The 26,759-nt window shown below is 47.7% G+C and overlaps 3 protein-coding genes and 1 non-coding gene across 4 annotated transcripts in view; 3 read left to right on the top strand and 1 right to left on the bottom strand.

Moving 5' to 3' along the window:
- Positions 1-21,857, top strand: part of LOC116824745 (uncharacterized) — an 864,335-nt gene extending 842,478 nt beyond the window's left edge. Inside the window, exons 5-8 of the mRNA XM_075070357.1 lie at positions 4,740-4,822; positions 6,023-6,149; positions 16,564-16,677; positions 17,083-21,857. Coding sequence (XP_074926458.1) covers positions 4,740-4,822; positions 6,023-6,149; positions 16,564-16,677; positions 17,083-18,812 — 2,054 coding nt within the window. The 3' untranslated portion in view covers positions 18,813-21,857. The remainder of the gene's footprint in view (positions 1-4,739; positions 4,823-6,022; positions 6,150-16,563; positions 16,678-17,082) is intronic.
- The window catches only part of LOC116824014 (uncharacterized), a 585,485-nt gene that overhangs the window by 451,237 nt on the left and 107,489 nt on the right, over positions 1-26,759 (top strand).
- Positions 1-26,759, bottom strand: part of LOC116823303 (uncharacterized) — a 703,657-nt gene that overhangs the window by 80,389 nt on the left and 596,509 nt on the right. The gene's annotated exons all lie outside the window — the stretch shown is intronic.
- TRNAG-UCC (transfer RNA glycine (anticodon UCC)) lies at positions 734-806 on the top strand. The gene has a single exon. It is a non-coding gene; the product is annotated as a tRNA-Gly (tRNA).

Consider the following 26,759-nt stretch of genomic DNA (forward strand, 5'->3'; position numbering starts at 1 on the left):
GCCTTTCATAACAGGTAGCTCCAGTTTAGATGGACAGGTTTTTGTTTTTACAATTTCTTATAACATTAAATAATCCTTCAATCCTAGTGTCACACTACCTGAAATTGCTTCTGCCTTGTAGTTTGCCCAGGCTGAAACTGAACATGACTCCAAACACAGGTGAGTGGAGATCGAGCGCTTTTCTAGCGTCACTGAGCACAGAAGTCGTGTGTCATGTTTCATTCCTTGTGTCCTGGCGCCATGGTGTGGCCATCTCCTTTTCCCATCTTTCTGTAACAAGTTTTGGCAGCTGGTACAGAAACTTGATTTCCCCAGGAAAGATGCAGGAACAGGGGCTGCCTGCATGTACCAAACACCCATAGAATGAGGCGTCCGTCCTTGTCAAAAAAATCATCTCCCTCCTTCAGTTCAGTGGCAGCTGCAACCTGAAACCCCTCTGTACCAAGCAGGAAGGACCAGCAACATTTGCTTTAAAAAGGAGCAGCCTCCTTCCTTCTTAAGTAAGATGACTTTATCTTCATTTTCCATCTGTTAGGGGAGAAGTGGAGCTGGGGCCAAGTCCTGCCGGAATAGAGATCCCCTTTCCCCATTGTTCAGTCACTGTGGGACCTTGCCTCTGGCAGGAGCTGACATGCTGCCTCCCCTCAAACCCACCTGCTCATTGTTAACTGTGTGGCTGTGTCACTGCTTTGCTCGCAGAGTTCACATATTATGTGAGACAGTTTATTTAAGTGCATTGGTGGTATAGTGGTGAGCATAGCTGCCTTCCAAGCAGTTGACCCAGGGTTCGATTCCCAGCCAATGCAGTGATGTGTTTCGTCCCCCTTGTTTGAAATTGGTCTCTCTGTGTTATAATCCCACTGTTCTATGAGAAACTGCTCCCTGTGGGAATTTGCTACTGGTAGCAGCTACTCCTATGTAAGGGACAAGCGGTGGGGCGGCTGGATGATGGAGATGCTGAAGGAGCAATCAAGGATGATAAGGCCATTGCAGAGAAATTAAATGAATTCTTTGCATAGGCGCTCACGGCTGAGGCTGTGAGGGAGATTCCCAAACTTGAGCCATTCTGTTTAGGTGACAGATCTGAGGAAGCGTCTCAGATTGAGGTGTCATTAGAGGCGGTTTGGGAACAAATGGATCAATTAAACAGCGATAAGTCACCAGGCCCAGACGGTATCGCCCAAGAGTTCTGAGGTCACTCAGACGGGACATTGCAGAACTACTAAGTGTAGTCTGTAACCTCTCATTGAAATCCGGCGCTGTACCAGACGACTGGAGGAGAGCTAACGTGACGCCAGTTTTTGAAAAGGGCTCCAGAGGCGATCTCGGCAATTACAGGCCTGTAAGCCTGAGTTCAGTGCCGGGCAAAGCGGTCGCAACGATCATAAAGAGGAATGCTGTGAGCCACAGAGGCGCAGGTAACTGGCTGGGGTGGAGTCAAGGTGGTTTGGGCAGCGGGAAATCAGGCCCGGCCAATCCACTAGACTCGTTTGGGGGGCGGACGGGCACGTGGCCAAGAGGGACCCGGGGGAGGTTGTGGAGTCAGAGTCCCAGAAACCCTCTGCCAAGGCCCCTCCCCAAAGGCTCTTGCGCAAACGCAGCTGCCCTGGGGGTTTGCTCCCCAGCACCTGGGGTAACAGCAGCCCCGGCCGTGTCCCCCCCCAGGGCGCAGCCCCAGGGCAGGGGGAGGGGCCGGGGCTCCCCAGGGCGGCGCAGACTCCGCCCCCCGGGCAGCTCTTCCCAGAGCCCAGCTCCAGCTCCAGCTCCAACTTCTGCCCGGGTGGTGGGGCCTCGAGAAATTAGGGCTGGCTTGGGAAGGGGGGGAGGCGGACAAGGGTGGGCTTGGAGAAGGGCGGGACCATGGCGGGGAGGGGGCGTGGCTCCCCGGGGTTGGCGGCTAGCCCGTTGACTAGGTGACGGTGAGCACCTGGACCCTTTCCCCTGCTCCCCGAGTGCCGGAGTCGTGAGCAGGCTGCGCCTGCGCGCGCTCGGACCCAGAACCGGCGAGAAACCACATGTCCCAGCCAGCGCCGCGCGCAGGCGGCAGCTTCCGCGCACGCGCAGCTGGCGCCGAGTGGGCGTTTCCAGCCCCAGCCTGCGCGGGCGGCAGACCGGGCCCGGATGCGACGCGGGTGAAGTGTGGGGGGGCGGGACGCCCCCCCCCGCAGCCTGCCGCGCCCCCGGTACGGCGTGTGGCCGGCCCGCCCCCGAGGCCGCGTGAGAAGCGCGGGGCCGCTGTGTCCGTTACCTGTGTCGCGCCCGGATCGCCCCCTCGGCCGTTAGATCGTTACCGGCGGTCCCTCCCCCCCCGGGCCGTTAGATCGTTACTGGCCGCGTCCCCTCCCCCCGGGGCCCGTTGATCCGTTACCGGCCCCTCGTCCCTCCCCCCCTCGGCCGTTAGATCCGTTACCGGCCCCGGTCGCCTCCCCCCCCCGGGGCCCGTTGCTCGGTTACCGGCCGCGGCCCCTTCCCCCCGGGCCCGTTAGATCCGTTCCGCCGCGTCCCCTCCCCCCCCGGCGTTAGTCGGTACCGGCCCCGCGCCGCCTCCCCCGCCGGGCCCGTTAGATCCGGGTACCAGGCCCGCGTCCCTCCCCTCCGGGGCCGTTAGATCCGTACGGCCCGCGTCCCTCCCCGCGGGCGCTCGTTCGATCCGGTGACGGCCGCGTCCTCCCCGCCGGGGGCCGTTAGATCCGGTACGGCCGCGCAGTCCTCCTCCGGGCCTTAGTCCGGACGGCCGCGCTCCCCTCCCCCCGCCGGGGCCCGTTGATCGCGGTAACCGGCCCCGCGTTCCCATCCCCCGCGGGCGTTTTAGATCCGGTACCCCGAGCCCTTCCCGCCCCGGGCCGTTAGATCGGTACCGGCCCGCGTCCCTTCCCCCCGCGGGGCCGTTAGATCCTCTGGTACGGCCCGCGTCCCTCCCCCGCCGGCCGTTAATCCGGTACCGGCCCGCGTTCCCCTCCCCCCCGGCCCGTTAGATCCGGTACGTCCGCGTCCCCCTCCCCCCCCGGGCCCGTTAGATCGGTACGCCCCGCGCGCCTCCTCCCCGGGCCCGTTAGATCAGTACCGGCCCGCGGTCCCCCTTCCCGGGCCGTTTAGATCCGGTACCGGCCCGCGTTCGCCCGCCACACGGCCCGTGTCTTACCGGCCCCACCCCCCCCCGTTGTACCCGTGCCAGATCGGAGGCTGGCCCTGAGCTGACTGTCCCTGGTGCGGGGTGAGGGGGGGTCCTTCCCCTCCTGGGCTGCTCTGGGCATGGCCGGGTCCCTGCTCCCCCAGGCCCTGCCCAGAGCAGCCGCCTCCCTCCCGCCTGAGGCCCACAGGTGCTGAGTGCTGCTGGTGCCAGACAAGTGCCCAGAGCCCAGGACAGACCGTCCGGTGAGGGGCCTTCCCCCCCCACAGCGGCGCTGAGCTGGGTCCCTGAGGATCGGTCCTGGCCGGCCACAGGACTGGGGATTTGCTGGGTCTTTTGGCCCCTCCATCCCCTCCACTCTCCTGTTACAGTAGCATTGGGGGAGGTGTGCGTGTGTGTGTGTGACGCAACGTACCCCTGTGTACACGCCCTGCACCTGATTGCAATAATCGTTGTAGAAATGATGCCTTGTGAGGGACCATTGGAAAACTCATAGTTTGCTGGCCATTATTGTCCTGGTAAACGATGTGTGTGGCAACGTTGTATGTGAAGTTGTAAGATGTCCCTGCGTGATGTTGTTAACACATAGTCCAAACCCTCCGGCCCTGCCCAAACGGTGGTTGGCAAATCACCCTGAGTCCTTGCCCCAGATGTGGGAAGCAGTGATGGTGGGAAAGGGTGGATCCCCATCACATGTTTTAAAGGCTTTTGGCCTGCTCCCTCCTATGCCACATTTCTGGTCTCATTGACTCCAGTGTCTGAAATGACACTGCGATAAGGACAAGGTGTGACTCTGGATTAACATGGGGAAGGTGGTGTCATTAGTTACTGTCACGCTGGCTGTAGCTGACAGAGGGGGGGCTGCTCTCTCTCACTTTCCACTCAAGGTGTCGGGTTTGAGTTTCTTGGGTCACACCAGTGTGATCTGGGAACGCTGGGCTGAGCAGCTCCTCTCCCCAGCAGGGTCTGTAACGAAGGTTTCTCCATGGCAAAGGTCCTTCTGTGCCCAGCCAGGGGGAGAGACTTTCTCCAGTGGCTGGAACTAGCCCCCTACAGTCGCCCCGGGCTCTGCCAACACCAGCCACTGAGCCAGAGACCTCAGGGAAAGTGCTGGGGTTGGGCAGGGAAGTGACTCTGTACAAATGTCCCGGGAGCCTCGGATTTCACAGCCCCTGGGAATGTGCTCCCTGGTTGTGAATGTCCCTGAGGGAGAGCTGGGAGCTGCCTGTACATCAGTGAAGCAGCTGCCCTCAGCTCCTGCCAGGATCTGTCCAGGGAGCAAACTGGAGGATTCAGGAGGGGAAGAGATTGGGCCCCTATGGGGTTTGCCCTTTGTGTGTCTGGAGGGTGGAGGTGTCAGAAGGGGAAAGGGGGGAAGACAGAGATGGAGGGAGGGGAGAGTGTGAGATGGCAGATTTCACCATCTCTCAACAGGCCAGGGATTATGAGGGTGTATGTATGTGAAATCTCCTTTGCGTTCCCCCATCTAAAATTGGCAACAATCTCCTCAGAGCCTACAATATCAGTTTCCAGGGAAAAAAAGTCTGGTCTGTGAAATGGACAAAAGCCGCTTCTGAAATCTCTCCAATTGCTCTTTTCACCCTGACAGGCTACAGAATAACATCCATGTTTTGCTCTGGATCATCTCACCCTTCTAGAGGAAAGGCAATGGCTGTAGCAGACTTATCTGAGGTATGGGATTATCACAGAGCTGGTGGTGGGTTCTGGCTGGAGGGAGATGGGCAGTAAATGTACAGGGAGGTGGGACCTGCTGGAGGTGAGAGAGGTCAGGAAATAACCAGGGTGGGGAAAGAGAGGGGACAAACTTGCCAGAATGAATTCAGATTAGGCCCCACATTGAAGGAGCAGCCTCCTGGGGTTTGGGCTTGGAACTTTCCCCTATTTGTGGAACAGGAAATAACCCCCTGGCCAGGGCTGCAAAAACTTCCCAGACTCCCAATGCTGCAGCCCAAACCAACTGACACACTTCATTATTTACCACTCTTCCAAACTTTGTGTCATCTGCAACGTTCATCAGTGATATTATGTTTTCTTCCAAGTCATTGATAAGCAAGTTAAATAGCAGAGGGCCAATACCCAATGCCCATGGGACCCCAACGGAAACATGCCCCCCTGACCATTTACAGTTACATTTTGAAATGTATCAGCTGCTTTTGAATCTAGTTAATGTATGTCTTGTTAATTTTGTGGTGGTGTAGTTTAAGTATTGTGCTGTACCAAGTCAAAAACGTGTGGTGATAGTAGCTTCTATTTAACGTCCTCATGAGTTATGATTTTAATGAAAAGAGTGTCATCGTCATAAACATACTACGTGATTTGCTTGTTTTCCTCAAATCCAGGAAAGAAATAGTCATTGAACATTTTTACTTCTTCTGTCGTATTATTATTGATGTTTCTGTCCTTTCCGTCTTGTAATGGACCAATAACATTGTTAGGATTTTTTTTTCTTATTGATGTACTAAAATAAACACAACCCTCCTTCATATTTCCTTAATCCTGCTGGCCATAGATTTCTCCATATCTTTCTTTGCTTCACCTTATTAATTTTCTACAATTCCAAGCTTCTGACATTTTTTCCTGTCGACTTCCTCTTTCTTCCAGGTGTTTGTTTTTATAGAAAATTTTATGGGAGAGGATATTGGGATTCCCAGGAGGCGGTAGGTGTGTGCTGAATATGAAGACCCCTGCACCCACTGGCCAGCATGAGGGACTCTCTTTTTCTTTCCTCATCCTGGTGCCTCCTGGCCCCTCAGGGTGGGAGTGGGACTGTGCAACCATGTTCCTCCCAGAGCTTCCATTTTCTTGTTCCTGCTCTCCCATGAATCCTGAGGTTGTACTAAGTTACTAAGTGGGGATCTCTTGCTCTTGCAGGGGCTGGTGACCTTCGAGGAGGTGGCTGTGTATTTCACCGAGTCAGAGTGGGCTCTGCTGGACTCTGCTCAGAGAGCCCTCTACAGAGACGTCATGGAGGAGAACTATGAGAATGTGACCTCACTGGGTAAGGATTCCTGTCCCTTTGGTTATTGGAAGCTGAGGGTTCTCTAAAGAACTTCTGTAGTAATAACTCTATACCTTAACTACTCATATATGTGTAAACTGGTTTCCATGTCTTGCCCCCCTCAGCTTATGTCCTATCCCAGTATTTTTAGATGTACACAAATTTAAAATGACCAATGGCACAAAATTTTTTTTAAAAAATATATATTTAATTTATCTTTATTGGAAGCGTTAAAATGTAGCCCCTACACTTTGCTTTCTCTCCGAGGGCTATGACCATTGGATGTGGGAATGTTGGTAATATTTCTGTGATTCCAGTACATACCGTAGTTTCCCTCTGTGCTTGATATTACTATAATCTGAGGTGTTTTTGTTACATAGCTGTCATGGGTTCACACAGAGAGCTCTCTTGGAACTAAAAGCATGTCTACACTGCATGTGCTGCAGCTGAAAGTGGCCAGCCGAGAATTGTTCCACAGACCCAGCTGTGTCTAAAGTGGGGGCTAGGCTGACCTAACTATGGCTATATCTGCGCCACAGATTTTTGTCAATGCCGTGATCTTTGAGTGATGGTCTCTATTGAATTCCACTGAGGCTAATGTGCATGCGCCATGCTCCCAGAGCCGGAGCTTTTTATAGTAGTAGTGTCTGTGGGGTCACGTGTGTGCCCTTGCGTTGCCTTGTGGTTTTATCTGCGTCTTCAGTTCCCTCTCCCCGCCACCCGGTCCAAGTGAGAGCTTCTGCTGTCCCCTTATCCACGGTGATGCATTTTCTTTATTTAGTCAGGATGTAAGCCTCACAATTTAAAGTTCCCAGACCCTACCCTACAAGGGCCCACCTTCTGATTGGATGGTCTCGAGTTCTGGATCTCGAACTACCTGGTAGTGATGGCCAAGTACGACTTCTTACAGTATGGACTTGGCAAATAAGCTACCTCAACAGAATCATGCCCAATTCCTGTCAAGTCTAGAGGAAGGCAAGTTGGTAGCAAAGTCAATACTTCAGGCTGTGGTTGATTCAGCAGACACATCCTTGTGCATTTTGGCAACTGGAATTGTCATGAGAGAATCCTGGTTTCCCTAGAGAAGTGCAGAACACCACTGAAGTTGTCCCTTTTGACAAATCACACCTCTTCAATCCAAAGACAGATGACTCCTTTTACTTGCCAATAAACCTCCTCAGAAACATCCTATAGTCCACAGAGCCCATCCACCTGTTCTGGCAGTGCAGTCCTCCACACAACACCGTCTGCACATAATCTATATTTCTGAATGCAAGTAGAGAGCCGTCTCACTTCGCCTGCATCCCAAATTTCTACCAAAGGTGGTTTCCTGCTTCCATCTCAACCTACCCATACACCTACCTGATTTCCAAAATCACATGCTTTGAATGAGGAACGGCGGCTTCACTTCCTTGATATATGTAAGGCCCTGGTCTTTTACCTACAACGGACAAAGCCATTCCTGAAATCTCCCCGGCTATTTGTTGCCGTAGCAGAGAGAATTAAAGGGCAGGCCATATCCACCCAGAGAATCTTGAAATGGGTCTCAGGGTGAATTGAGCTCTACTATCAATAATCAGGATGGTCCCAACCAGGTGGGATATGGGCTCATTCCACGAGAGTCCCATCGTCGACTACTGCCGCGCTGCATGACATGCCCCTTATGGACATAGATGAGGTGGCCACGTGGAGTTGAGTACACATCTTTTCTTCTCATTTTGCTGCAGAGTGTGGTTCTGTAGCGGACAGCTCATTCAGTGCAAAGGTCCTCCGCTCCACGGTTCCGTCGTCTTCCTCTCACTCTCCACTTATGTAGGTACTGCTTGTTACTCACCCTCAGTGAAATAGGAGCCTTCTCTAGGACATTATCCCCCTGCTCCGGAAGTGCTGATCTATGTAGGGGGCATCAGATCCTACAGCAAGAGTCACGAGCAGCATCAGCCAATTCAAGTCTTCCATGTCTGTATCGTCAACCTGCTGCTCTGTCATTCACACCATCAGGTGTGGGTCAAAAAATACCGCTGGAATGCCCACCGGCATCTCAAGGAAGTTCCACTTGTTTCCTGAAACAGGAGCAGAAGCCCAGTCAAGAGAAGTTCTTTGAGTGGTGACTCCTCCATGCTGCTGGCTCCTGTTCCTGGGAGCAAGCAGATCAAAATGACAGCTCAACAGGATGGGTTGGGGGGTTTCTGAAACTTCCTGTGACATGCAGGAGTGGACAGTCACATTTTCCACGTTGCACTAGGAGCAATGAGCTGGAGTGGCCATGTTTTGGGAGGGCCCTAGGAAGTCTGGGATATAGTTAGCTGGACTTGGGTCTGCATATTGCAGTGTGGATCCTGGAGCCCTGGGGTGGGGCTTGGGCTAAAAAATTCCTATTACTTAGGTTCAATATGCAGTGTGGACACTCAGGCCCTGCGATGGCAGTTTCAGATTGTGTAGATTTTGGTCCCACTAACCCTTGGTAGTATCACATTGGAATGTAGGCATAAGTCATGTCTACAAACTTAACTCTACATACAACCGCCAGAGTTATTAAGTTGGTTGTGCATGTCGACATCACACTCCTTGTGTCAGTGGAGTGCGTTCTCACTAGTAGCACTTGCTTTGATGCAGAGAGCAGTGCAACTCGTCACAGGGGGTTTTGGGAAGGGCTTGCAATGCCTCATGGGACCAAAACATTCTCACAGGGTTGACTGGAAACACAGCTTCAACATCCCATGATGCCATTTTCTCCCTCCCCTGATATCATCTGCAGCCCATAGTATTTCGCGCCTTTTTTTTTGAAAGGCTGGCATAGCTTTGCATATGCCATCTCCAGAGAAGCATGGACCCCACTCAGCTGTGCACTGTTGTGGTGAGTGTTGCAGACACCACACATGCCTTGTCCTGTAGGATATTTCCAGAGATGAGAGAGGAACTGCCATGCAGAACATGACCATGTCCTTCAAGTAGCACTGCCTGAAACCATGGAACAAAACAGTTCCCGATTGCTGTCGGCAGTCACCCAGCAACTGAACATGGCTGAGTGCTGCTTCCAGTCCTGAGAAACAAGCACTGACTGGTGGGATTGCATCCTTATGCAGATATGGGATTACGAGCAGTGGCTGCAGAACTTTCGTATGTGCAAGGCCACTTTTCAGGAACTATGTGTGTAGCTCTCCCTAGCCCTGAATTTCAGGGACATGAAAAGGAGACCTGCTCTGACAATGGAGAAGTGAGTGGCAATCGCTCTGTGGAAGCTTGCAACTCCAGACTGCTACTAGTCATTGAGGAATCAGTTTGGAGTGGGTAAATCCACCGTGGGGGTTGCTGCGATCCAAGTAGGCAGGGCCATTAATAGCCTTCTGAGAAGAATAGCTACTCTGGGCAATGTGTAGGACATACTGAATTGTTTTCACGGAATCATAGGACAGGAAGAGACCTCAAGAGGTCATCTAGTCCAGTCCCTTGCAATCATGGCAGGACTAAATATTGTCTAATCATAGGGCGACTGAACAGCAAGTGTGAAAAATCGGGACGGAGGAAGGTAATAAGAGCCTATATATGAAAAAGACTCAAAAATCGGGACTCTCCCTATAAAATTGGGACATCTGGTCACCCTATCTAATCATCCCTGACTAAGTCTGTCTAACCTGCTCTTAAAAATATCCAATGATGGAAATTCCACAATCTCCGTAGGCAATTTATTCTGGTGTTTAACCACCCTGACAGTTAGGAAGTTTTTCCTAATGTCCTACCTAAACCGTCCTTGCTGCAATTTAAGCCCATTGCTTCTTGTCCTCTCCTCAAAGGTTAAGGAGAACAATTTGTCTCCCTCCTCCTTGTAACCACCTTTTATATACTTGAAAACTGTTATATCCCCTCTCAGTCTTCTCTTCTCTGGACTAAACACAGCCATTTTTTTCACCTTGCCCTCATAGGTCATGTTTTCTAGATCTTTAATCATTTTTGTTGTTCTTCTCTGGACTTTCTCCAGTTCATCTAGATCTTGCCTGAAATGTGGTGCCCAAAGGTGACGACCTATTCCCCAAAGGTCATTTCTTTCCCGGGGTGAGTGTTATAATTTTTACACTGAATAGGTCATGACGGGGTTGGATCACAGAACCCCCCTGGGAGCTGCCAACTGATGTGCCAAGACTACCTCTGCTCCTGCTTTCCCTGCCAGCTCAGGACTCCAGCACCCTGTCTTGCTGAGCCAGACACTCCCGTCTGCTCCAGCAAAGACCCAGGGTCTGAATTACCTGTCCCAAAGCTGCAAGTTTACCTGAAAACAGCTTACAGAAGTGTGCTTGTCTTTAGCACTCAGATGCCCAGCTCCCAATGGTGTCTAAACCCAAATCAATCTGTTTTACTCCTGTATAAAGCGTATGCAGGGTAAACTCATAAATTGTTTGCTCTCTATAACACTGATAGAGAGAGATGCACAGTTGTTTGCTCCCCCAGGTATTAATACATACTTTGAGTTAATTAATAAGTAAAAAATGATTTTATTAAAAACAGAAAGTAGGATTTAAGTGGTTCCAAGTAATAACAGACAGAACAAAGTAAGTCACCAAGCAAAATTAAAATAAAAGGCGCAAATCTATGTGTAATGAAACTGAATACAGATAAGATCCTCACCAGTTCCAGAATGCTCCCTTTTACAGATTACTCTCCTTTTAGCCTGGGTCCAGCAATCACTCACACCCCCTTGTTCCAGTTTATTCCAAGCATCCTGGGGGGTAGGGAGGCTTTCTCTTTAGCCAGCTGAAGACAAAATGGAGGGGTCTCCCACGGGTTTAAATAGACTTTCTCTTGTGGGTGGAGACCTCCCTCCTCACTCCTATGTAAAGTCCAGCTCCAAGTTCTGGAGTCATATGTCCATGCATGACTCACAGTCTTTACAGGCAGAAGGCTTTGTCCACATGGTATCTTGTATGTCTTGAGGAAGGCTTCTTATGTGGATTGGAGTATTCCAAGATGCATTGTTCCCTAAGTGCTTCCTGATCGGGTACTTAACCTTGTGAATTCCTTCCTAAAGAAGCTGACCAATGCCTCACAAAGCTTACTTAGAAAGTAAACAACTATACACCCAATATTTTCTTAACCTCAAGTACAAAATGATGTATGTGTACAAATAGAATGAATAGATATAGTAGACCATAACTTTTACAGAGATATGTTACATGGCGCAGGCTGCACAAAACATATTCCAGTTATGTCATATTCCCATAAAGCCTTATGGGAGGGACTGTCACATAGGGAGTTACAGAAAAGTATATATAGACAGCTCCCAAAAATTCTTTCCAAGGAAGCAAAGATCTGTTTCTCAGTGCTTCTGGAATTGGAAGCTATGCATTCTGAAATATGCTCATTCACATAAACACCATGTCTGAATATTTCTAAGCTCTGAAGTTCCTCTTTATCATAAGCCTCTGTCCCAAATCTGGACCTTAGCGTCCAAAATCTGGGTGCTTAGCATGAACCTCCAAGCTTAATTACCAGCTTGGATCTTATCTCGCTGCCACCAATCAGGATTCTGAGTACCTGATAAACTCTCTGGGTCTCCTCAACGCTTTCCCTGGGGGACCCCCGAAGACTCAGATGTCCCTGCGCCTCCAACAACGGAATAAACTCACTTTCCCTTCCTGCTCTTTACTTCCTCCCAGATTTCCCACCCTGGGATACTTAGGGAGATTTCCTGCTTCAATCCTTGAAACACCAAAACACGAGAGGACGATTTACCTTCCCCCTCTCAGCTCTCCCCCTCCCAGTCTTTCCTGAGAGAGACAGTAATACCTGGCACAGAGATTCCTATCCCTTGCTTAACCTAGGAAAGAGAAATCCACAAGTTTTACAAAAGAAAGCTTTTATATAAAAAAGAAAAACAACCACATAACATGGTCACTGCATCAAGATGACATAACACAGGGCTATTGCTTTGAAAGAAATATGAATAATCAGCCTATTCCAAAGATATCCAATTAAACATTCCAGCAACTCCACACAGGTAAATAAATATAAACTATTGCTTTTCCTTTTGTACTCACGACTTGGAACAGAAGGGTAGAAAAAAGCTTGAGATAGAAAAAAAAAGCTCTTCCCTCATAGCGAGAGAAAACATAACAGGCTTAGAACAAGAGACAAAACACACCCAGAATTCCCTATCCCTCACTTTGAAAAATCCAGTTTCCTGATTGGTCCTCTGGTCAGGTGTTTGGTTCCCTTTGTTAACCCTTTACAGGTAAAAGAAACATTAACCCTTAGCTATCTGTTTATGACACTCTTGTAAGAGCCGTAGTAGGGTACTATACAAATGACAATTTCTAGTTTGCCACAGTGGGGTTCCCTAACTGCAATGGGGCGATAGATGGCTGCATAGCCCTATCTTGGCACCAGACCATGTTGCCACAGAGTAATAAACAGAAAAGGATACTTCTCTGTGGTGTTGCAAGCGCTGGTGGATCAGCGGGAGCATTTTACTGACATGAACGTGGGATGGTCTGGGGAGGTGCATGACGTGCATCTTTAAGAACATAGGTCTGTTCAGAAAGCTGCAAGCAGGGACTTTCTTTCTAGGCTGCAAAAGCAGCCTTGGTGACATTGTAATGCCAATAGTGATACTGGGAGACCCGGCCTACCCCTTATTCCTGTGGCTCATGATGCGGGACACCTGGGCAACAGAAAAGATCGGTTCAATAATAGGTTCAGCAAGTACAGAATGGTGGCTGAATGTGCCTTTGGCTGTTTGAAGGGTGGCTGGTGCAGTTTGCTCACTAGGTTAGACCTCTGTGGGGAGGTGGAAGGGGGGAATCCCCATGATTATAGCTGCCTGTTATCTTCATATTATACGTGAAGCAGAAGGAGAAGAGTTTCCACAGCTGATTCACCTCCATACCCCACCCCTATCTGCTAATTTTGAGCAGCCAAATACCAGGCCTATAAGGTGAACTCAGTGTGGAGCAATGTGTCTCAGGGAGGTTTGAAACCCCAGTTTAGTAATGACCCACAATAATGTGCGCTGCTGTTCTGCATCGTGCTTACCCATTATCTGAAACTTGTTATGACTCATACACATCTTCCCCCCCTTGCTTTGAGTTAATAAAGATGATTTAATTTTATTGCACACAGATATAGACACTGAAAGATCTGTCCAAGAATTAAATCTTGGAAAGATGATGGAATAAAATTGGGAGTGGGGAAGACATATTCATCTTCTCTTTAAAAGCACAGTGCCCTTCCCTGTCATACATCAGCATCTGTGCAACTGTTATTCTTGGCACCCTCCTCTGGGGCTGAATGGAAGCAATATTGCAGTGCCCCCCTTGCCTAGTGGAACGTGGGGTAGGGAAGCAGGGGGAAGTACAGCGATGTTGGAATGTTGCTGTGCTGGGGCCGAAGAGGGAGTCGAACCTCGGGGGCTTTCTCCCGAAGGTCAACCAGATGGCTCAATGTCTGTCTGTTCCTTCAGAATCCCCAGCATCTCCTGCGGCGTGCCACGCTCGTTCTCCTGATATGCTCATCTGCTCACCATGTCCATTTTTTCTGAGAGCAGTCCTCCACACCCTATTGCCGGGCAAATTAGTTGAAACAATAGTTAAGAATAAAATTGTCAGACACATAGAAAAACATAAAATGTTGGACAAAAGTCAACATGATTTCTGTAAAGGGAGATCGCATGTTACTAATCTTTGAAGGGGTCAACAAACGTGGACAGAATGTACTTAGATTTCTAGAAAACCTTTGACAAGGTCCATCACCAAAGGTTCTTATGTAAATTAAGTTGTCATGGGATAAGAGGGAAGATCCTTTCATGGCCTGAGAACCGGTTAGAAGACAGAGAACAAACGGTAGGAATAAATGGTAAATTCTCAGTAAGGAGAGGGGCAACTAGTGGTGTTCCCCAAGGGTCAGTCTTAGGACCAATCCTATTCAACTTATTCATAATGATCTGGACAAAGGGGTAAACAGTGAGGTGGCAAAGTTTGCAGATGATACTAAACTGCTCAAGACAGTTAAGACCAAAACAGACTTAAAAAATGTCTGACAAAGCTAAGTGATTGCCAATGAAATGTAATGTGGATAAATGTAAGGTAATGCATTCTGTACATATAATATGATGGGGGCTAATTTAGCTACAGCTAATCAGGAAAGAGACCTTGGAGTCATCTTGGATAGTTCCATGAAGACGTCCTCACAGTGTGCAGCGGCAGGCAAAACAAACAGGATGTTAGGAATCATTAAAAAAGGGATAGAGAATAAGACAGAGAATATCTTATTGCCCTTCTATAAAGCCATGGTACGCTCACATCTTGAATACTGCATACAGATGTGGTCTCCTCGTCTCAACAAAGATATACTGGCATTAGAAAAGATTCAGAGAAGGGCAACTAAAATGATTAGGGGTTTGGAATGGGTCCCATATGAGGAGAGATTAATAAGACTAGGAATTTTCAGCTTGCAAAAGAGGAGACTAAGGGCGGATATGATAGCGGTATATAAAATCATGAGTGGTGTAGAGAAAGTGAATAAGGAAAAGTTATTTACTTGTTCCCATAATATAAGAGCTAGGGGTCACCAAATGAAATGAATGGGCAGCAGGTTTAAAACAAATAAAAGGAAGTTTTTCTTCACACAGCGCACAGTCAGCTTGTGGAACTCCTTGCCTGAGGCGGTTGTAAAGGCTAGGGCTGTAACAGGGTTTAAAAGAGAACTGGATAAATTCATGGAGGTTAAGTCCATTAATGGCTGTCAGCCAGGCTGGGTAAGGAATGGTGTCCCTAGTCTCTGTTTTTCAGAGGGTGGAGATGGATGGCAGGAGAGAGATCACTTGATTATTACCTGTTAGGTTAACTTCCTCTGGGGTACCTGGCATTGACCACTGTTGGTAGACAGGATACTGGGCTGGATGGACATTTGGTCTGACCAAGTATGTCCGTTCTTATGTTCTGTGTCCACTGTTCCAGAGGCATTCGTTATCTCATTAAACATGTTCTCTTTTGCCTCCATCTTGTCTAGGGGAGCTGAAGGCCACGCTTTCAGCTATAACACATGCAAAGCTCAAAGGAATCACTGTCAGGGCAGACACGGGCTGTAGTGTCCAACAGATTGATAATACTCACTATCCTGCTGCTTTGAACAGAGGAAGCTGTCCTGGGGATGTTACCCTTTAAAATGAACGGGGTTAAATGGAATCTTCTTTGTGACAAGAGGTGACGGAAAGCACCCCTGTAATCACACCCTACGCACCACTGTAATAGCCTTTGCACAAAATATGCCTTGTGAGGTATCACTTGAAAACCAATAACTTACTGGTCAATAATTCAGTGAAATGTTGTAACAACATTGTATGTAAAGTTATGAATTCCCCCGGCACGATGATAATAGTAGATGTTCAAACCCACACGGCCATGACTAGGCAAAAGTTGTTAACCCAATCTAACCCCCCTAAACAAGGGAATGTATGGTTACCTCAATTTGCATATAAGTAATAGTGTCCTTGAGCGAGCAAGAGGGGGAAATGGCAGGAGCCAAGGCAAATCTGCATTTCAGCATACGCAGGGGAGAAGAATGAGCCTGGCTTCACCTTCACCGCTAGACTCCATGTCACCTTCTTTGCTGTTTGAATAAACTTTGCTTTGAGGGGCAATCCTGAGTAGAATCCACTTCAAAGAGTGACTGGACTATAAAAGTGAGGGGCACAAGCACCCCAAGGCACTTCTTAGGTTTGAGAGAGGGGGCGGGGAAGGGAGACAAAGGAACCAGCCCTTTGACTTTGGTGGAGATCCTGACCTGACAATTTGGTTAACCCTGGGAACACGTGCTAAGGATTTTACCTTGAATGAAGTTGTGCTTGTTAAGTTTTAGAAAGCATTTTATCTTTATTTCTCTTGTAACCATTTCTGACTTTTTAATACTTGTATTCACGTCAAATCTCTCTTTATAGTTAAATACACTTTTTTATTTATAATCAAAACTAATCCAGTGTTGTGTTTGTTTGCTAACTCCAGCTAACGTAGCAAATTCTTGACTATTGGTCCCTTGAGGGGGCAACGGACCTGTCATATGTGAACTGTCCAGGAGAGGGCAGAACGCACGTTTTGGGGAGAATTTGAGACAGGGAGTGTGTTGGGGCCACCCTGCCCATAGTAGCCAAGGCTGGTGGAGGTCAGAGTGGGCGTGGAATGTTGCTGACAGGCTGGTGGGCCAGGGCTGGAGCATTACACAAACACTCAGGGTGTGACCTGCACGCTGATAGGCTGTTTGTCAGCGGCCCAGGCTGGGAACTTCAACAGCAAAGCATTGTGAAGAATCCAGGATTACAGGGCAAGTGGTGACACAACCTTTTGGGGGTCTGGACTGCACCCCCAGAATGTGACACAAGTATCCCACAAGTTCAGTTGATCTCGCTCGTTTTCTGTCACTTGTGCAGCGTTTCCAGTTTCCAAACCTGATGTGATCTCCTGGCTGGAACGAGGGGAGGAGCCGTGGGTCCCAGACCTCCAGGACTCTGAGGAAAAAGAGACCCTGAGACATACCTGCACAGGTGAGGAATCAGTTAAACCAACTCAAAATCTGTGCCTTGATTAAGGAAATATTTGGGATTCCTACTAAGCCTTTGTGAGCTCTCTGAGTTCAGGATTGTTCTCAGGAGATGTGGCATCCTCATGGCAGACTTCACTTATGGCTTTTTACGTGTCCTGACTCACACCTAACAGTAGCTCCCTCCCCAGTCTACTTTCTCTGTGAGTGTTTGGTTGAGATTTAGACCCAGAATTGATCCCCTCGTCTCTCTCCTCTGGGGAAAGGTTTGGGGGAGATTCAGGTCTTTGTTTGATCTTTCCATCACTTACTTTCGTTTGTTCCCCCCTTTCTACCATTCCTTTCTCTGAGATTCCCTCTTTCTCTGGAAAAGGGAGTGACCTGTGTCCGGTTTCTTTCTCTATCCTAGCAGGTGATGGGATAGTGAATGAGGTGGAGAATCCTCAGCAAGACGACACTGAGCAAGTAGAAGCACATGGGACGTTATCAGAAGGATCCAAAGAGAATGTTTCCTGGAGCTGTGCAGAGACAAATGCCTGTGAGAGTCAGCACAGACCAGAGAAAAAGTTCAGTAGAGACTCAGACCTTATTAGATATGAGAGAATCAACGCAGGAGGTGCACCCTACATCTGCCTGGAGTGTGGGAAAACCTTCAAACATAACTCAGTCTTTATCATCCATCAGAGAGTCCACACCGGAGAGAGACCATACACGTGCCCCGAGTGTGGGAAAAGCTTCAGTCGCAGCTCAAACCTTATCACACATCACAGAATCCACACTGGGGAGAAACCCTACACTTGCCATGAGTGTGGGAAAAGCTTCAGTCGGAGCTCAGAGCTTATAATACATAGGAGAATCCACACAGGAGAAAGACCCTACACTTGCTGTGAGTGTGAGAAAAGCTTCATTCGGAGCTCAGAGCTTAATAAGCACCAGAGAATCCACACGGGAGAGAGACCTTACAGATGTACTGAGTGTGGGAAAGACTTCATTTATAGCTCACAGCTTGTCACACATCGGAGAATCCACACTGGAGAGAGGCCCTATTCATGCCCTGAGTGTGGGAAAGGCTTCACTTCTAGCTCACAGCTTGTCTCGCATCAGAGAATCCACACAGGAGAGAAACCTTATTCATGCCCTGAATGTGGGAAAAGCTTCAGTTCCAACTCACAGCTTGTCTCACATCAGAGAATCCACACAGGAGAGAGGTCGTATTCATGCCCTGTGTGTGGGAAAAGCTTCAGTCATAGTTCACAGCTTATCACGCACCAGAGAACCCACACGGGAGAGAAACCGTACACGTGTCCTGAGTGTGGGAAAAGCTTCAGTCGGAGCTCAAACCTTATCATGCATCATAGAAGCCACACAGGAGAGAAACCCTACACGTGCCTTGAGTGTGGGAAAAACTTCAGTCGGAGCTCAGAGCTGATCAGACATCAGAGAATCCACACAGGAGAGAGACCTTACCAGTGCCCAGAGTGCGGGAAAAGTTTCACTCGGAGCTCAGATCTTAGTAAGCACCAGAGAATCCACACTGGAGAGAGACCCTACAGATGCCCTGAGTGCGGGAAAGGCTTCCGGTACAGCTCACATCTTGTCTCACATCGGAGAGTCCACACAGGAGAGCGACCCTACTCATGCCCAGAGTGTGGGAAAAGCTTCACTGATAGTTCACAGATGATCACGCATCAGAGGAGCCACACAGGGGAGACCCCGTACACATGCTCTGAGTGCGGGAAAAGCTTCAGTTGGCACTCAAACCTTATCACACATCAAAGAATCCATACCGGAGAGAAACCGTACACATGTCCTGAATGTGGGAAAAGCTTCAATCGCCGATCGAACCTTGCCGCACATCACAGAATCCACACAGGGGAAACACCCTATAGCTGCCCGGAGTGTGGGAAAAGCTTCAGTCGGAGCTCAGAGCTCATCATACATCAGAGAATCCACACAGGAGACAGACCCTACACTTGCTGTGAGTGTGGGAAAAGCTTCATTCGGAGCTCAGAGCTCATCATACATCAGAGAATCCACACCGGAGAGAGACCCTACAGGTGCCCTCAGTGCGGGAAAGGCTTCAGTTATAGCTCACAGCTTGTCTCACATCAGAGAGTCCACACAGGAGAGAAGCCCTAGTCATGCCCCGTGTGTGGGAAAACCTTCAGTCATAGTTTACAGATTATCACACATCAGAGAATTCACACAGGAGAGTAATACTATCCTTGTATTCAGTAGGGCTGCCGTCTTCTACCTTTTGCAGTTGGGGTGAATCCTGCAATCCTTTCTATCAACTTCTTTGTCTTCTGAGTTATGGGAGTGTGTCCCCCTCCTGGCAGAAATATCCATCAGTCTGAGTTGGGGGGAGAGAGGGTTGACCTCATCTAGCTACAGTGAGATAAAAACTATCTGTGCCTTGTCTCCACTGGAACTGTACATTGAGTGGGTCATGTCTGCACTACCACTTATGTCGGCAAAACTTGTGTTTCCCGGGGGATGTGAAAAAAAAACCCCACTTCTGAGTAACATGAGTTTTGCCAGCATAATTGGTAGTGTGCACTGCGCTATGTCAGTGTGAGAGCTTCTCCCGCCCACATAGCTGCCGCTGCTCGTTGCAAGTAGTTTAATTATGTCGACGGGAGAGCTCTCTTCCGCCAGCATAGATTGACTACACAAGAGATCCTACACCAGCGTGGCTGCATCAATACAGCTGTGCCGCAGTAAGGTCTCTAGTGTAGACATGGCTTAAATTGCTCAAATCAGCTATCTGGGTGTAAAACCACAACTATCTTTTCAGGGCAGACATAACCCAGGTGCGGTGGTTGTGATTAGCTTTCCCCTTATGCCGACCTGATCTCCATCACTCTTCCTAGTCTGGATAAGCCCTGAGCATCACATTGCCAAGTGAATGTTAGTCATCATATTTCGTGGTTGGTCATTGTATTTCGTGGTTGGGAAGAGATTCTTATTCCCAGTTGTTCTGACATTGCTTGTGATTGTGCTGAATGGCAGGTAGTTTTTCTACCAGCTTTGTTATTTAGAATATAGTGAGATGTAACAAAAAGACAGGAGGAAAGGTAGTAAAAAAGGATCTTTTCAGCGTCTGTGATATCCAGAGGAGATGGTATGAGTCAGAGGGATTCCTTTCCAGTTACCATCATGAATCTCCCGCCACTCCAACAGCATTGGCTTCTGAGTGAGCCGCAATAGCTTCTCCTCCCCATGTTCTACCCCTCCAGCTCCCAAAGTGTCACATTAAGCAGTGTTCTCAGCTCTCTGTGCTTAAGTATCATGCTTTGATCCTAAATCAGTCTCGTTGGGGCTGGAAATGAGTGTCACAGACCTAGAGGGGAACTTGAAAGGATCCCAAACAGATGAATCTTTCTGTGCTTTAATCCTTGTTTCTGTCTTTTGGCAAAGTTGGTTTTAGGATTTTTCCAACTGAGCTGGGATTGTTTCCAGATGGGAAAGTTGGCTGATTTTCCCCATTATGATGATGGTAAAACCCTTGTAACTAGCATGACTGAATATTAATGAGATGGTACTGAGTGAAGAAGGTTACTTCTGAAGAGTTCTCTTTCCTAATCAAGTGCACATTGCGTATTATTTCAGAATACAGTTCCTATCTATGCAGAGATGGAGAAAATGGAAGTGGCATTTTTGTTGTGTCTACACCTTGTAGATGCTGCAAATTTGTATAAAATAAAATCTGTTGTGAGTGTGAGTTAGCTGCAGCAGTAGATCTATTTTTAATAGATACCTCACCTTTGGTAACTTACACGGCTCATGAACCAGGCCCATATCTGTGCCACCAGGTTAAATAAATAAACTGGGCATGCTTCTTTGGGGAAGTGATTCCTTCCTGACTACTGAGATTTTTCTGTGATGTGGTAAAGGATTCTACTCCAGAGAAGTAAAGTTACCCTGACCATGGCCAGAATTAGACTAGAGCTCAAGTAGAAATAATAGGCACCCAGTATTTGATTTTTACCCAGAGATGGAAACTAGGGTAACCTTAGGCCCAGATAAACTGTTTATGTTTAGAACACTCCCTCCTAGTCAGTGGCAATGATTATGGTTCAGACAATGCTGTGGTAAGATATGGGGGAGTTGTCCTTTACCATTTGGATCCAAAGTTTTATGAGCTAAAGAAAGAAATGGTTGATGCCTTCAGAGGACAGTCCTTCCCTATGGATCCCAGTCTGGCTGTCTTGCTGGAGAAGAAGCACTTCCATGCTGTGCTTGTGATGATAACCAATGAGGGAATAAATGTCAGACTCCCAAGCTCAGACTGCAGGACTGACAAATGTTGAGTCCTGATTCTATGGATCTGTCTCTGTTTTGCTCATGTGTCTCATGAATTTGCATCACTTCTCCACCTCCTGCTAATTTGAAAGATTAAAATTGTGAAAATAGAATACACATGGTTTTTCCTCATGATGAGAACACATTTGAGATGACGTCCACCAACACTTATGTCCGAAGACCCTGAGATAAATGAGGTCCCAGAAGTAGAAGGCACCTATGTTAGTACAGAACACAACTTTACACAAGGTCACTTGGTGGAAAAGGGCAGTAAGAGAAAACTAACACCTATGATAAAATTGTGTAGCCTTCAAATATGTTATCAGTAATTAAATTAAACATTAATTAAATAAAAATAAAATAAAACAATAATTAAATTAAACATTAATTAAACATAAAGTTTATTGCAGAATAAGAGACTGATTATGTGATAACCTGAACTACTTTGTAACACTGAGAGTTTTCTGGGTTCAGAAAAGAATTAGATAAGTTTATGTAGTATAGGTCCATCAATGACTACTAGCCAAGATGGCAAAGCCTTTGACTGCCAGATGCTAGAAATGAATGATACAGGATGGATCACTAGCTAATTCATGTGTTCATTCCCCCTGAAGCATCTGGCATTGGCCACTGTCAGAAAACAGGATGCTGGGCTAGACAGGTCATTGGTCTAACCCAGTATGGCCATTCTTATGTTTCTGTCCCCGGCCTCCCCCAAGTAATATATGAAAGGTGACTAATCCTGTAAAGTTTAGTTGATGTAATTTACCCTCTTTGGACTAAGGAGTTCTAAAGTAAAACCTCACCCAAAAGGGACTGGTATATGGCAGTATGTAGGAGAAATAGTATATATCAAAATAAAGACCTAGTATAGACTTTAATTCTTTCTATTTCAAATGGATTTTTGATAAGCTTTTAAAATAATGTTTCTGTTGAGGAAAACCTATGTAACCTTTTACCCAGTTATACTGTAACAGCCGCTGAGATCTCCAGTTCTCTTGGTTGATGTCCCATCTGTCAGGAGGTGTCTTAATTTAAATTGGTGATGGGTACAAGATAGTAGCTTTTCTGATTTTTTAAGTTTTGGGTGTTTTGCAACCAGTTTTTTCATGGGTGCCATGGCCCTTTTCAGTTTGAGGAGGCCAGCTCTTAGAGCACATCCATTTAACCCTCAGACTAGGCTGTGGAAACCATCAGAACTTTTGTTTTTGATAACTTTGGGGTCCTGCATCCATGCTGCATGTGGTTTGCTACAATGAATACTTTAAGGAAACTTCTACGTGAAGTGAGACTTTACCAAAGTGACTTTGGTCCAAAGTGTTCCTCACTTCAACTGGCTCAGGACACAGTGCGTGTATCCAAGGAGTTTTCACACCTGTTTTGCCTGGACACTTCAGGGAATCACTGCAAAGTGAGGTATGGTGGAATCATCAGTTTTAAAGATCAAGATAAAGGTAAAAGTCCTTTACCTTTGAGGTTAGCAAGCTGTCTGACAGAGACTGATATACCAGGACCCCAAGAGTGATCCCTTCTGGGGAAGGGAGTCACTTCATCAGTAGGCTATGACAGCCTGGACTAGTCTGCCTGTACTTAAAATAGCACACGAGTCTGGCGTGCTGGCCCAGCTATGCCATTGCCTGGTTCCCTCACTGCAGCTACACCTCTACTCCACTCCCTTGGCATTCTAGTAACTTACCGTTCCTTTTTCTATTGTTTCTCTTTCGTTTTTATTTGCTGGAAGACATAAGAATGGCTAGACTGAGTCAGACCAAAGGTCCATCTAGCCCAGTATCCTGTCTTCTAACAGTGGCCAATGCCAGGTTCCCCAGAGGGAATGGGGAATGAATAGAACAGGTAATCATCAAATGATCTATTCCCTGTCACCCATTCCCAGCTTCTGGAAAACAGAGGCTAGGGACGCAATCCCTGCCCATCCTGGCTAATAGCCATTGATGGACCTATGCTCCATGAATTTATCTAGTCTTTTTTGAACAGTGGTATAGTCTTGGCCTTCACACCATCCTTGGGCAAGGATTTCCGTGGGTTGACTGTTTGTTGTATGATGAAATACTTCCTTTTGTTTGTTTTAAACCTCCTGCCTAATAATTTCATTTGCCGATCCCTAGTTCTTATATTAAGAGGAGGACTAAATAACGCTTCCTTATTTTCCAAGCTCAAAAGTCCCAGTCTTGTTAATCTGTCCACATATGGAAGCGTTTCATACCCCTTATCATTTTGTTGCCCTTTTCTGAACCTTTTCCAATTCCAATATATCTTTTTGGGATGGGGCAACCATATCTGCACGTAGTATTCAAGATGTGGGCATACCATGGATTTATATAGAGGCAATATGATATTTTTAAATCACCAGTTGCACGTTTGCTGTCACGTTGCCCAGGATGTCATTAACACATCACAAATGCCCGTGCAGTTAATTCACAGTTTCCTGATGTGCTGTCTGCCATGGATAGGAGCAACATTGGATTACTTTTGGCATTCACGTAACAGCTGCACACAATGGACTATCACTTTTGAGCTTGGGAAACAAGCCCTGGTGATGGGATCGCATCATCATGCAGGTCTGCAATGAAGAGCAGTGGCTACAGAGTTTTTGGATGAGGAAAGCTACCTTCCTGGAACCGTCTGCAGAGCTCGCCCCAGCACTGAGGTACATGGACACCCAAATGAGAGCTGCCCTCTCTGTGGAGAAGCACATGGCAATCACAGTGTGGAAGCTGGTGACTCCAGACTTCTGCCAGTCGGCTGCAAATCAGTTTGGAGTTGGGAAGTAAATTGTTGGGGCCATGTTAATGCAAGTGTGTAGGGCCTTTGATCGTGTCCTGCTAGGAAGGACTGTGACTCTTGGCAATGTGCATGACATAGTGGGTGGCTTTGCAGAAATGGGTTTCCCTAACTGCAGAGGGCCAATAGATGGCATGCATATCACAATTTTGGCACTGGTCCACCTTGCAATGTAATACATCAATAGAAAGGGGTATTTTTCTATGGTGTTGCAGGCTCTTGTGTTTCACAGAGAGCGTTTCACTGACGACATCACAGGGTGTTCCAGAAAGGTGCATGATGCAGGTATCCAGGAACACCGGCCTGTACAGAAAGCTGCAAGTGAGGACTTTCTGTCCAGACCAGAAGATTAAAGTGAGGGATGTTGAAATGCCCATAGTGGTCCTGGGAGACCCGATATACCCCTTAATGCCATGGCTCACAAAATCGTACACGGGAAGCCCGGATAGCAGTAAGCAGCATTTCAACAGTAGGCTCAATGCAGAATGACCATGGAATGTGCATTTAGCAAATTAACTGCATGCTGGTGATGCCTTTATGGCAGGTTACACCTCAATGAGGAAAATATTCCCATGGTCATAGCCGTCTGTTCTATGTGGCACAATATTTGTGAAGGTAGGGGGAAAAAGTTTGCTCAGGGGTGCAGTGCAGAGGCAGATGGCCTGGCTGCTGATTTGGAGTGGCCAGATCCCAGGGCTGTTAGAGGGGCACAACCAGGGGCAATTCACATCAGGGAGGCTTTGAGGCAACACTTTGAAAATGAGAAGCAGTGATGTATATTACTATGCTCGGGACTGCAGTGGTTGATGAAATCAAGTTTTGCTAGGAAGCACTTTGTGATTTTTGTGGCTTAGGAGTACAGTAAGCAAATGATTAAACTGCTAATGTATGTCTTGCTGCCACCTGCTATCACAATTTGCAGGAAACAAAGATTTTTTATCATTCAAAAACTTTTATTGTACAGAAACCTCAACCCCCTCTCCCCCCCACATGCTTGGTGGGAAAGGAGGAATCAGGGAAGGGCTGACTTTCAGAGCTGTGTGTAAGTCTGGCTTTCATTTGAAAAGGTGTCTGTGGGGGAGGAATGAATGAGAAAGAAGTCCCAGAAAGCGTAAAGGAATTCACAGGTGGATTTTGGGGGTGGCATAGGAAAGAGTTCAGAATGTGTTGAAGGGGAGGGCAGGAATACATTTGCTCAGTCTGGAGCATTATGAAGGACTTGCTCCTCCATAATTTTAATCATCCTCTCAGTAGCATCCTTAACGAATGACTCATTTTCTTTTCTGTCTTGCCTTTCAATTTCTCTCCACTCCACGTGTTACTTCTTTTCTGCATCTGAGTATTGCTGCAACTCCCAGGACATGTTCTCTTTGCTCTGTCTTGGGTGCTTTCTTATGTAGCAGAGGCACTCCGCCGGTCAGTAGGAGATGCCTCTGAAGGCCACATCTGCAGAAGCACAAGGAACAAAACAGAGAAGCATGATTGTTAAGTATACACACAACATTGAAACAGTACAGTAAAATACACCTCTAACAGCATACCAATCATTTTCTCACCCTTGAGACGCACACAGGTTAGTGAACACGCCAAGCATGGTGAATTTACCCCGGAGCAGAGAGCGTTGTACGTGGAGAGAAAAGCAATGTGAAAAGGTTGCTGTGCATTTAACTAGGGACATTATTCTAACTTTCTCTACCCTTTTCCACAGGTGGGGTGGGGGACATTGTAGCAGATATCTTACTCCTGAGAGTAAGCAGGGAAGCATAGGTACTTCTACTACATGCTTGCAACTTCCAACCCAGTCCCTATGCTGCTTTCCTGTGTGCCACTTTGGTCCCTGTGCAAGTGATTGCAGAATGGTGTGGAAAAATGTCCTTCAATGGGGGAAGGAATGAAGCAGCTCTGTCAAGGAACCTTTGGCAGAGGATTGGCAAGTACCTCCAGAAAAGTTTCCTAGAGATCTTTCTGGAGGATTCACATGAAATCTCGGTGTACATCAACAACCTGTTCCGCTGTAATGCTTGGCTGCATAGAGAAGTGCCCAGCATGCAGAAACATAGGCAAGCTTTTACATTTCTATGCCCTCAACCCGCTCTGCACTTCGCAAAGCAAAACCATTTACCAGGGGTCTCCTCAGCAACTGCTGAGACTGTCTAGACACCTCTAGAGTGGAGAACTGCTCCTGACAATGCATCACCGGGTGACCCTGCCATGGGCTCCACTTTGTTGTCTAACTACCCCTGTTCGTCAATGACTGCCTTCTGGGTTAGGTCCACTTTCTGCCGGCTCCAGTCCTGCTGAAGTATCCACAGGGCTCTTGGTGGTGGAAGTGGGGTCACAGTTGAGGATAGCATCCAGCTCCTTATAGAAGTTGCAGGTCTTCAGCACAGCACCGGAGTGAAGCCTTGGCTTCCGGTACACCTATCTCAGCTCCTTGATCTTTGCTCTGCACTGCACCGTGTCCCAAGTGTAGCTCTTTTCACACACGCCTCAAGAAATCTGCCCCTAGGTATTAAAATTCCCACAGCTAGGGTACAGCAGGGACTGTACAGCTTCCTCTGCCTAAATACTGAGCAGATCCAGCACTGGGGTCATTCCAGGTGACAAGTACACAAAGTCTGGCTGAATTTATTACAGAAAGACTCATTACTGGGGCTCATTGTCAAAATGCTGCTTCAAATCCTCCCTGATTCAAATAGCCCCCACATTGTGTGCCTCTAATATCCTGGTATCTGGCTGCTCAAAATCAGCCGCTAGGCGATCCACCTCGATGTGCCACCCCGAGGAAACTTTTACACCTTAGCTTCAGTCATAAACAGATAAGAAAAGTTAATAGCACAGAAGTACTTTATATCTCTTTGACTGTAAAGGGTTAACAAGTTCAGTAAGCCTGGCTGTCACCTGACCAGAGGACCAATCAGGGGACAGGAGACTTTCAAAAAAAGAGAGAATTAGCTACACGACCCGTACCGATCATCG

The sequence above is a fragment of the Chelonoidis abingdonii genome, chromosome 11 (assembly GCF_003597395.2).
Source record: "Chelonoidis abingdonii isolate Lonesome George chromosome 11, CheloAbing_2.0, whole genome shotgun sequence".
NCBI lineage: Eukaryota > Metazoa > Chordata > Testudines > Testudinidae > Chelonoidis > Chelonoidis abingdonii.